Genomic DNA, 13,497 nt, shown 5'->3' with positions numbered 1-13,497 from the left:
GAAAGCAGGAAAACGGAAGACAATTCCACAGGCGTGCAGTTCTAAGAAAGAAGCTTTGATCATGGAATCTATGTTTAGGTTTAGGTACAGATAAAGAGTGTGGAAAATTATTGATAATGTTTTCAGCTAGTCTAGTGTTTCTTGTGAAAGTTTGGCGAGGGGGGACCATAGATTGAAGCTCAGTCGAACACTTTCCATGAAAATAACGATAAAGCAGAGACAAACTCGCAACATCTCTTCTGTGAGATAGAGGTTGCAGCAAAGAGAAAAGGACATCTCCCACCAGGCCACAAAGTTTATTTTGAACCCTATCAAGGCAGGACAAGTCTTTTCTAGCAGCTCCTGCCCATATGTGGCAACAGTATTCCATCCTTGGACGTATCTGGCTCTTATAATATATCGAAATATCTTAGGCAATTTAATTTCAGAATATAAATGCTTATGATGATCTATTTCTAAAATTCTCTGAAGCAAACAAAGACAAGAATCACAACTTGGTTACAGAGATGACATAACATCTATTTAGATTATTAATTCTAACGAGATCTTTATTATTAATCTCTCAGTTGGCAGATTCTTTTAAGGATTTGTATGGTTTATATAATTGTTACATATCTGTATATTTATTTAGTTATTTATCCGATGCTGCTCTCTGTGATTTCTGTTACCAGCGATATTCTAGTAATGTATACGGTAGTAGATAAACTGAACTACAAATAACATGTGTGTGTGTGTGTGTGTGTGTGTGTGTGTATATATATATATATATATATATATATATATATATATATATATATTATTATTATTATTTACCTCCTCTCTAGGAGGTTAAACACAGGGTCAGGTGTGGGTTTAATGAAAGCGTTTCTGTGGAACAAACTGGGTTTGAAGTTGTCATTCCCAGGGTTTCAGTCTGTGTTGTGCTGTTATCTACTTAATCACCGTTACCGTTATATAGTGTGTGTGCGTGTGTCTGTATAAACGTCTGGTTAGGATTATCCTACTAATATTTATATTCATTTTGAGCTAAAATCATTCATTTTGTAAACTATATATCTCCCAATAAAATGAAAAATTAACTTAGTTGGAACAGACACAGACCAAAATACCAAATTTTTCACACGCATAAAAGGCCCAATATCCCGAGAGAGAGAGAGAGAGAGAGAGAGAGAGAGAGAGCATGGTATCAATAATAAAAAATATCCAGTTCATTTTTATTATTATTGTTAGAAATGTGTTTTTTGTGGCTGCTTGTGCAAACTAATACTGTATAACTATTGTGCTTAAGCAAGTTTTGATGAATATGATGTAAATATTTAATTACTTAAATAAATTTATCATAATATTGATAGTTCGTCCCTCCCCTTTTTTACATGTCTAAATTTAAAATCTTTCTCCGTTGCTTTTTAAGGAAGTGGTACTAATTATATATAATGACTAAATAATCATTTTATGTGAAGAAGTCTTTACTTAGTGTTTTGGTATGCATAATACTTCAACTATTTAAAAATGAAAAAAAGAAAGAAAAGGACATTTTTTAAATGAATAAGGAAAATTGTTGAAAAGATCAGACAGCAGAAACAGGGTGAAAGGAAAAAGTTTAATTTATGGCGCCGTTTTGCAGAACTGAGATGAACTTATTTAACCGTCTTAATTTTTTTAATTTGTCATCAAGAAAGTTTTAATGAAAAATAGAAGGGGGATTTAAGTTTAGTTACAAAATGAGATATATATATATATATATATTTCTAACTGCATAACGATAATTGGTTATTCTAAATTAAAACATTATTGATTACTTGTCTATATTGTAAAAGGATGTTCGCTCTTACTCTGGAAAGTTTTATTTTTTAGACACTATTTTTATGGTAGAAATTCACATGCATACAAAATGCATGAACTCATCAATATGTCAATATTTTTACAGTTTACTATTTAGATGAATGGCATATAATCTATAGCATTGATTCTGGGGGGTAATTTCATTTTCACTTAGTTCTTTTAATGTAGAACACAAACTAACGCACATATATACACACCCACACACATATATACACACCCACCCACACACACATATAAGGAGGACAATTTATTAAAAGGTGTTAAAACAAACCTGCTTAAAAATCAATATTTCCAATCTGAAACAGGATTCTTTGTTGATGAGTCATTTTTTTTCCCAACCGTATGAAAAAGAAAAATTATGACTAAAAAAAAATAATTTCGGCATGTGCTTACTAAATCAAATTTCACCAAAACGCTTTTTTTTCCATGAATATATTTATAAAAAATGAAACGTTGCAATAAAAGTTTAATAATTAGTTTCTCCAATAAAATGCATTTACTGTGTATGAATGCAGTTACCTCCCTTGAATCATGACTAGCTCATACAGATTTATCGTAAACTAAGAACTTTTCAGTAATGAAAGTGTTCTTTGTTTTAAAAAACAAAAATAACAATTTTTTTTTTTTTTTAAATAATTAAATGTGCAAAAAAAAAAAAAAGATTTTATTTCATTATTGTTAGCAAACAGAGCATTATTGTGAGAGTAGATTTTACGAAAATCAAATGTTCAGATTAAATAATAATCATTGTATATTACTAGCAGTATCAGAATTTTTGTAGGAATTTTTGACACCCCTAACACGAAACTGCGAATACAATATAAAAATCTCGTAATTTCTCTGTTAAAAGTGGGTTATTTATTTTCTTTATGGATTATACTTCCAAAATAAACTATTACAGTTGTTTTAAAAGTAATAAAAATATTTTTTTTTTTTTTTAAAACAGTAATGAATTTTCCGAACTCAATATTTTTCAATTTTTAAACTCAATATTTTTCAATTTTTAAATTTTAAAAATCTATCAAAATTTTTCTATTGATTCTATTTTTACGATATTTTCAGGGTCAATGTGAAATTTTATGTTCTTTCCAATAAACCGAATATAATATTTTAGACAAACGTTTTTTTTAAATTCACGCCCCCCCATTTTCACGCCCCCCCATTTTCACGCCCCCCCCCCATTTTGAAATGTCTATTAAAAAGTAAATAATTAATTTATGTTTAATAGGTTTATATATCACAAATTGAAGAGAAAAGGTCAATAAATAATATATTCAAATTTAAAACAAAAAAAAAAAATCAGTTTTTTAGAAATTTACCTGTAAAGTCCGAAGTTTAAAACCTTATTTTATAAGAACACATTTTTTCTTTTTGTCTTTTTTTTTTTTTTTTTAATGAAACCTTGGTCCTTGCTCCTTTAATTGAAAAAAAAATTAGGGCTTGAATTACATTTTTCGAGGAGTTATAAGCTTAGAAAGATAGGGGGTCGAATAATTTACGCCTCTCATTTTGAAATGTCTATTAAAAAGTAAATAATTAATTTATGTTTAATAGGTTTATATATCACAAATTGAAGAGAAAAGGTCAATAAATAATATATTCAAATTTAAAACAAAAAAAAAAATCAGTTTTTTAGAAATTTACCTGTAAAGTCCGAAGTTTAAAACCTTTAAAAAAAAAAAAAACACATTGTTTTGTTTTGTTTTTTTTTTAAATAAAACCTTGGTCCTTACTCCTTTAATTGAAAAAAAAAATTAGGGCTTGAATTACATTTTTCGAGGAGTTATAAGCTTGGAAAGATGGGGTGGAATTATTCACTATTTTCACGAAATTTCTGACACTGCTAGTATATTACATGTAAAACCTTATCCCAATGAAATTATTTTTGTTACAGTGCTTTGTTAATATTAATAAATTGTATAAACACTGTCTTCGTGCGTTTTTCTCATCTCTACATGACTTACCCATCATTTTTTGCTAGTGAGTATTGTTTTAAATAAAATGTAATTGTGTAAAACAAAATGAATAAATATTTATTTATTTTTTTTACTGCAAAAAGTTGAAGAGCTATGAAGATGGTAATGGTACCTTTAAAATGGACGACCTTTTGTACTCCAGAATTTTTCTACATAGTCACCACCATTCTCAATACACTTTTGCCAGAATTCAGTGACTGATCTCCGACGGGTTGCTTCCTTAAAGTCTCACACCATCAATATCTCCAACACAAAGATGAAACATTCAGGTCATGAATACATTAGTTCAATCATCATAACAATGCAATTTGCAATTAACTGATCCAATTGAGTGGAATAGAAATAGTAGGCATTACTTTTGCAATGCCTCAAACAATTAAGTCTATTTTTTTTTGTATTTGTTTTATTTTAATTCAGTCGAAGTTCTCAAATCAAGGGGCCCACGACCTGGGGCTAACACTTGAAGTCTATATGAGATACATAGATATTCGAATGTTCAATTAAAGTTATCTCTCAAGCACTGAGTTAGTAAAGAAATTGAGAACAATTTTCCTCTCCCCAATTAACCATTTTTATATGTTGTAGTATATCTTTTGTTTTGGTCTCATGGTCTTACTGGATTCCAGGACAAGCAGAATGTCTCTTGATTACATTCTAAACAATTTGCCATCTTTTCAGTTGAAAAAAAAAATGATGCCTTCATTTCCTTTGAAATTTAAATCATTAAACTGTTGAATAGAAAGTAAATTTGCATATATCAAAATATTGAAAATTTTGGAGTCTATTTAGAACAAATATTTTTATAGATAAAAACAATGTTACATTAATATATATAAAAAAAAATTTAATGGTTGAAAAGACCAGACAAGTGCAAAATTGATTTTAATAAACATATCTGTTTTATCAAATAGAGGATTTCCTATTTGACCCATGCGTGCAACAAACATTCACACTGTCTTCAGACATTTAAATCTCATTCAGCTCCAATTTCCAACCTTAAACTGTACTTTCTGAAGAAGAATATTTTACTACTCAAAAAAAAAAAAATAATAATAATTTAATTTTAATAAATAGATATATTTATTATAATCAATTTTGCACTTGCTTGGTCGTTTCAATCACTAAATTTTAAATTCTTAATGTCAAGTGCTTCTCAAACAGTGGATTACCTGTTATATATATATATGTATATATATATATATATATATATATATATATATATATATATATATATAAAGCATAAAACAGACTGTAAACCGGAGATTTACATGCAATCTTTTTTCAACAGAATACCTCCAATAAAGAAGGGTGATGAAATATCCTTATTAAGCTCTAATCCTTACTGTAGTATCAAGCTTTTTTATTTTGGGTTGGGATAAATATAAACAATATTACTTATGTTGGTTGGTTGTTTTTGTTTTACGGCATATCAACCCGTTTCAGGTTATTTAATGCCAAATCCAAAAATTTTTCTTCAAAATTTTTTAATAGAATATATTTGTTGTTTTCAAGTCGGTTTCTATTTAACCCATAGTTGGGACCCTAACAGGTACTACTACCACTCTGGGTCAGAGTGGACCTGGGATCAATGGCAATTAAAGGGTGGCCCCACACTCCCCAAAGCCTGCCAACTGGGGCCTCACCACTGGATATAGTTTAAGGTCATATCCAGGACCCACTTATTTTGGACTGAAGCTTACAATGGCACTTGACCAGTAAACTTCCCCCATTAGTTACTTGCATGTATATATATAACAGTTGAGCCATCACTTATCAAGGCCCGAAAGTCACTCGAGGATAAGGGTTAATGAATGCAAGGTGGTAGTGTAGTAATCGTTGATAGGATTTGGAATATTTAAGTGGATGGCTCAACAAGGACTTCTTTACATTGGACTTGAAGGATACCATATTGTAATCAGCCAGAAAGCAGGCCAGCGAAACAGGCAGTTTTAGAAAAAAAAGCTTTGTTCATGGAATCTGTGTTTAGATTTAGGCACAGATAGAGAGTTGGGGAAATTGTTGATAGTGGTTGTAGCTAGTTGAGTTTTTTTTTTTTTTGTGAAAGTTTGGCCACGGTGGACAATAGATTGAAGCTGAGACGAGCACTTGCCATGAAAATAACGATATCAATCAGATCTACTTCTTCAAACCAAATGCATATTACTCCAAAGTATGACAAATAAAGCAAACAAACCGATTCATTTGTATGTTCGCCATGAACAGATTTCACATTGTCATTGTAATATTACATACAGGAATAATACCATTGTCGGATTCCTCAGAAAATTTCACTACAAAAAAGTTTTTTTTTTTTTTTTTTTAAAAGAAATTTGTCTTATGATTCAATTGCAAACAGATTCATTACGTATCTAGGATTTACTATTACCAATACATGATGCAAACTTATTCTCTAATATAGAAAAACCTGTTTTATTTTGCATATATTTTCGTCGATAGCATACAAGTCTTAAATTCGGTATATTATTCTTATTTTTAAATTTCTCTTTGTGTAAATATTGACCCATGTTCTTTACAATAAAATAATGTATCTATTCACTTTCTGTCGAATAAAATTGTAATCCACTCTGAATAATTTTACAATGATGAAATATTTAATGACTGACAACTCAATAGAAATAGCATCATCATAAAAAAAAAAAAAGAATCTTACATCTACTAAGGCTTAACTTTGTCGCATAACCAACCAACTTTCTCTATATCTCATATATGATTGTAGATCACTTTTTTTTTCTTTGTGTAAACCCATTGCTTAATATTAATATAATGGTCAATTCTGGATAATGCAGATTAGTTTGTTCTTAAATTCACCAAAGAACTAAATGTAAATAATAAAATCTCATTCCTTGAAGTTCTTATTGACACCTATAATAGTATATATAATACTTCAAAAATTAATTAAAAATTATAAATTTTAAAAAAAATCAGCTTTAATTTTATTTTTTAAATTTCAATAGTTAATGTCTCCGTCGCTACAAAATAACCATTATTAAAAACTAATCTTCTCCACTAAAAATACTATTCATTGAATTAAAATATATAAAATGTCTTAATAATACATTCCCTAATTATATTGTCGATCGATAAACAAATGAAATTAATGATTCAAAACTTTCAAAATACTACTACAAATAATATCCAACATCACATCTCAAGATAAATACTACTGTTCGAATGCAACCAAGCTTTAAATTATAAGAAAAAGACAGAAAAAATATTGTACACAGTTTACAATAATAAAATTACTCATTATTTACTATGAAAAATGAAGCCACCAAAATCTTAAAGTAAAAAAAACAACTCTGCAATCCTTAAGAGATTAGAAAAAATTACTATTAGCTCTGTTTGAATGCCCTTTGATGGAATGGAACTCCAATAATAATAATCTATATTTTAATACAATAGTGTGTGTGTTATTTTGTGTGTCACACATTTTTTTCTTCCAAGTGACTGTCCTTTTAATTGTTATGACTTTCCATTTCTTGTAATAAAAAATTTCACCAAGAATTCTTCATAAGTTTTGGTTTCAGTTTCAATTATAGCTCAAGTCATCTATTTTTTTACAATAATTTTACCAAGAATTCTTCATACGCTTTGGTTTTGGCTATAGCTGAAAGAACTCAACTTACACACACACAATTTTTTGGTTTCAGTTTTGATACAAGCTGATGCACTCAAGTCATATGAATATATTTTTTTACTTTTGATATCACAACTTTATAATATATAAGAATTGATAGAAAATTGACCCTATAATAATATATATGAAATTTGCATAAATTAAAATGGATTTAATGTATTTTAACGACCTAGCTGCGCCGGGCGTCCCTGCTAACTTAGATAAATACTTTTGCAGTTTTAACAAAAGAGCTACAATAATATCAGGGCATCTCCATTTGCGTTGAACATTCGTAGAATGCCAACATCAATATATTACCTATGAAAGCGTTTGTTGTGGAATTTCCATAGGTCCCGCTAGTAATAATAAATCTAATAGTTTCATTGGTTTAACAACTAACTTATCCCATTGCGGATCCATGTATTTTGTGAACTTTAGCTGAATTTACCAATATCTACAAAAATATAATCGTCCTCTCTTCATTTACAAGTTTTAGTTGATAACACGAAAATAATGCATTCCAAAACCAATTTGAAACAAAAATGAGAAATATTCGACGTTATTTTCATTGAAAGCAACAATCTATAATAAAATTATGTATGAAATCAGTAACATTTTAAAATGCTTAACATAAAATATTTTTCTTGTGATGCTAATTCTATCATTCATAAATTTAAATTGTTAATGTCTTTTTTGGAAGTGTGTGAGAATGTTTTTTTTTTTTTTTTTTTTTTTTTTGCTTCTGATTGCCTGTGCCGTTTTTCGGTAATCTTTTTACACTTTTTTAACCCCCCCCCCCCCAGCGTTCATGATGGTTTAACGAATTGAAAACATCCATATCTATAGAACATGCATTATTTTTGTTTTTTGTTTTTTTAACACAAAGATAGTTAGAAAAATCTCTTTAAAAAATATGGTATAATTAAACATTTACTTATTAAAAGTACATTTAATTTTTTTATTATTAAAATAAAAGCAAAATCATATCTTTTAGTTGATTTGAAATTGCAGAAAAAGAAAATTTGAGAAACTCTACTGAAACATACTTCAATTAGTACATTATATTGAAACTGAAATTTTATATTGTAATGCAAATGCTTATAAGTGTAAGAAAGTTGGCATCTTATTTTAATTACTAAAGTTTGATATAATCTTTGATTTTCATTTTATTGATGCATTATATACATATAAATATATAACTGTGTACATATAACAAACTATAGAAATGTGTTTGATTTGTAAGAGAAAACCTTTCGGCAATTATTCTGATGATTTCCCTCTTTGCTGCCAATTGAAATTTCTTTTCCCCTATGAGCTTGATGATTTCACTCGAAAATTGAACACAACCGTTTCTATGTAACTTATTTGCTATTAATATATTTTCATACTACTATTAAGCTCTGCTCGTGTTGAAGTAAATGCAGAAAAAATATTTGTATTGAATGAACTTTGAATACACATGAAACTATAAAATACTTAGCTTTGTCTGTCTTCTATAACATATACATCTTTGAATCACTACGTGATTTATTTATTTGGGCATCTCTTATTTTAGTTAATCGTATTTAAAAAAAAAAAATTGGAGCTGTTTAGAAGAACTGGTGGAAGCATGCAGAAAACTAGGTAAATCATTTTAATAAAAATTATGTGATCATGTTTATATGGTATCATGTATTAATTTTTGTTTTAATTTACTTACAGTGATAACTTTTGTCTACTAACAATCACAATGTTTTTCTGTTTGTTTTTTCCTTAGGATATTGACAACTTGATGAATGAGGGTAACAAATCTAGGACTGTAGCTGCAACAAATATGAATAGTGAGAGCAGCCGCTCACATGCAGTTTTCAATATTATTGTCACTCAAACTCTCGTGGACAGTGGATCCATGGTAAGTCAATATCTTTGTTCATAATTGGAGATTAAAAAAAAAAGAAAAAAAAAAGGCAAGTTGTAATGTTTATATTGTCTCCCTTGATTGACTAACTCTCTGTAAAAAAAAAAAAAAAAAAAAAAAAAAAGGGCAAAATAATTTAACTGAACTCGAAGTTCATTTCAGATTATAATGTTCATATTCTTTTCTGGTGCTTCCCAGAATTGAGGAAAGTACAAGTTGGCATCAGGGAGAAGAGAGGGATGTTAAGCACTCACACAACTTAAGTAAAACTTATTTCATTTTCTCTTGAATAACATATGAATGAAATTATACAACTATGTATGTTTTTCTCACATCAACATAACTATGATAATTACGTTGAAGTTTTAGTTATTATAATTCAAATATTTATTGAACTCAAATATAATAGCATAAAATAAAATATTTTAAAAGTCCTATTGTAAAAAAATTAATTCATAAAGATTTACCAGAATGCATTTCCGTTTCTTATCTAATTCAGACTTACATAATCTGGTTATTTTTCTGTCCTTATATTCTTCATGTAGATTTACCCTTACAGATATGGGTAATGGATTAATAAAGAAGGTAACATTTAAAAACAATTGAAAACTAGTTAAAATAAGCAATAGTTTTCTTTTAATGGTATATATTTGGCATATAAAATCTCTCTTGACATATATTTGTAATAGCACCCTAAAGACTAAAGTAGAGCATTTTGAATAGAATCCTTATTTAAATTGAAGCAGTTATTTCTATTTGAACTGAAAGTGGTTCAAATAATTGACCTATCTTCAAGTTGATAGGGATTGGCAATTCTGTATAATGACCATTCAACCGCTTGAATTTCCACTCTTCTGATATAGCTTTAATTGAATAAAAGTAGGAAGAGGTTTGCTGTTTGAAACATAATATCAACTGGCACTAGATTCCTTCTCTAAATTGAGCCTTTTGTCATCTTGAACCGAATTGCATCCAGTACACTGGTAAGAGACTTCATCATTAGATTGCTAAAGACTAATCAGAGTATCAACTACTTGATTGCATGTTCATATTTTATCAAGTTCAAAGTAAAAATTGCCTTTCTGTTGTATAGCCTCAGTGGGGGTCAAAGATGTTGGCTTGTTTCTTCCTCATGGCCTGCTGTTGATGCTGTAATCGAAAGATGAAACTCCTAATCACACAAACAAGTTATAATAATTTAACTGAAACTATTTCATTTGTCTTAATTATTCGATTTTGTTCTAAGAATTGTTTTAGATTAATTGTTAAAGTATCCGAACAGTTCTCTTTATTCACATTAGTTTTATACTGCAACCAAATCTTATCCAAATATATTTCATCCCATGTGATTGAAGCAACCAAACCGCTGTTTGCTTTCACAACTGACCCTGAGATCAAACCCTGTCATTCATCTTCTCTAACTTTGTTTACTTTCCAAAAATATATTCTAACTTTGTTACATCTTAAGTTGTTTCAATTTTTATCTTTTAAAATATATATATATATATATATATATATATATATATATATATATATATATATATATATATATATATATATACTTGGTTTGTTTGTTTTAATTTCACAAAATACTTTTTTTGTTCATACTTTATTTATATAATTGAGAAATCTGATATTTCTCTTGTTTATCATGCCTCTGTGGATATCTCTTAACAATCTCCGCGCATAATAAATTATAGAAATATCTAAATCCAATTCTCTAAATTATTTAATCAAGTAAACCTCAAAAATAAATTTATTCAGTTTTCGTTGTGCTAGAGTATATTGAACTTATGTACTTTACACAGAAAACATTAGGTTGGCGCAAAAGTGTTGTTTTTATATATATATAGTTAAACGTAAAAAAAAAAAAAAAAAAAACGGCATTATTTTTGCACCAAGTTAATAGATTAGAAAAAAAAGTTTTCTTTCTTACAGATTGTCGGTTTTCTTTCTTACAAAAAAGAATATAAAATATTGAAGAGTTCCACTAAAGGAAACCACACATGCACACTAACGATTGATTTAAACATGAATATAGGTGGGTTAAATACAAAGGTGGAAAGAAGATCGAGTAATATTAATAATTTTAAAACATGTTGTCAATGTTACCCCACAACACTGAGTTACGTTCGGTTTTGAATATTGCAATTCAAGATGGTTGTTTTCTTCTGTGTATAACTATCTATTCTCGCTTCTCAATAATAATTGTTTCTATGCTGGCAACAGGCATAGCATGTAAAAATGAGCCCCCTCCCTCCCATTTTAACTAGCACCTGCATCTGAGAAAATGAAAATTGGCAACTTTATTAGCTTTTAAGGAACAAAATCAATAAATGTGTTTGGCAAATTGAAACATCTTTTTTAAGACTTGCCTATACTTTTAATGGATAAATGTATTTGAAGAGTTTTTTTTTCTTTTGTAAATAATTGAATGAAAATGTTTTTTGTTTTTTTTCTTTATAAATTATGATTAATACTAGCTGTACCGGCAAAGGTGTTGCCCAGAAGACTTTTTTTTTTTTTTTTTTTTTTTAATGAAATTTTTGAAATCATTACAATATCATTTTGTGACAGACTAGATGATGCTGAACTAGGATCAAGCGGTGGAAGTGAGCCCAACTTGTCTCACCCCTGCCATATAAGGGCTTGTCCTTGTCTAATCTGAGATTTGAAAATTAAAGAATTGTTTAAGTCCTAGTTTGCGAGTGAGGATTTGAACAACTGCCCTCCTTTATTATGAATGCTATCAGGTTAGCAGACACATTCTCATGGTGTCTTTATTTTAACATCCGAGACAACAAGTTCAGAGATGTAGTTAAGCAAATCAAGTTAGTTTGCATATGTCGAATTTAAGTGAATAAAAGAACGAACATAATTGGCATTTGAGCATCAAAGATTTGATTAATCTGAACTTGATGCTGTGAAGAACAGAATGGAGAGGAGAAAGATAGTAAAAGCTCTTCTTCCTTGAGTTTCGCTGACCAAATCCTGTTTCAAACTTAAAGAGAATCAATTATCTTTTGTCTGCTTACCATATCGGTAACCTGACATGTTAAACTTACAAACTGTAGATTTTCTCTCTCTCTCTCTCTCTCTCTCTCTCTCTCTCTCTCTCTCTCTCTCTCTCTCTTCCCAACACATGAAATAAAAAAAACTATCAATGCCATGCAAATAATCATTGTAATTAAACCTGTATACTATGTCCTATCATTCTTAGAAATCTGGTGTTACACATATATCCAACTTTGTTTTGTATATTAGTTAAAATGTTGTTTTATAATTATTTATAATATATTTAGAACATCTTTGTCTTATTGTGTTTTACTTGTCATAATAGTGTAGAATATAGTTTATGTTGAATACAAGCAAATTTTATTAATTGGATTCTTCGGACTACTGTTTTTATCTTGAGTGCTATTCTCACGTTTTGGTTGATTTAACCTTTTCCTTGATGTGTATTTCATCAAATTTGCAAATCTGTACATAATTTTGAATAGGACCCTTTATTAGATTCATCGTGGTAACTTTCTCTCATTTTGTCAGGTAGAAGTCTTCAGCAATTCGTATTAATATTACTACACTAAGAATTGAACGTTCAACCTATCATAAGATGTCATTTAGAACTAAATTCTATTTAGTACTTTATTAGGGTTAATGAGTTTGTCCTGAAAAAAAATTTTTTTTTTTTTTTTTTACATAGGCATCACCACTTATTAAGGCGAAGAGGCCACTCGAAGATAAGAGTTAGAGTGTACAGTAGAAATTGGACAATATAGTAATCATTAATAATGGAAATTCGCTAAATTTGTTAACTTGTATGGAACAGTTCATCAAAAACTTGAAGACAACCATATTGTAGAAGATAATTCCACAGGTGTGCATTTCTAAGAAAGAAGCTTTGCTCATGGAATCTACGTTTAGGTTTAGGCACAGATAAAGAGTGGGAGAAATTAGTGATAGTGTTTTCTGCTAGACGGGTGTTTCTTGTGAAAGTCTGGCGAGGGCGGGGAGCATAGATTGAAGCTCAGCCGAGCACTTGCCATGAAAATAACGATAAAGCAGAGACAAACTTGCAACATCTCTTCTATGAGAAAGAGGTTGCAGGGAAGAGAAAAGGACATCCCCCACAAGGCTACGAAGTC

General features: G+C 29.2%; 1 protein-coding gene across 22 annotated transcripts in view; it reads left to right on the top strand.

Moving 5' to 3' along the window:
- LOC145243881 (kinesin-like protein KIF13A) overlaps window positions 1-13,497 on the top strand; it is a 1,028,209-nt gene that overhangs the window by 478,132 nt on the left and 536,580 nt on the right. For all 22 annotated transcript variants that reach the window (XM_080106966.1, XM_080106962.1, XM_080106977.1 and 19 more), the window contains one exon: window positions 9,212-9,346. In XM_080106966.1, coding sequence (XP_079963092.1) covers window positions 9,212-9,346 — 135 coding nt within the window. The remainder of the gene's footprint in view (window positions 1-9,211; window positions 9,347-13,497) is intronic.

Source organism: Euprymna scolopes, chromosome 22 (assembly GCF_053919585.1).
Source record: "Euprymna scolopes isolate OS-2025 chromosome 22, ASM5391958v1, whole genome shotgun sequence".
NCBI classification, from domain to species: Eukaryota; Metazoa; Mollusca; class Cephalopoda; order Sepiida; family Sepiolidae; genus Euprymna; species Euprymna scolopes.
The sequence above is the reverse complement of the archived record's forward strand: the minus strand, read 5'-3'. Positions and strand labels throughout refer to the sequence as shown.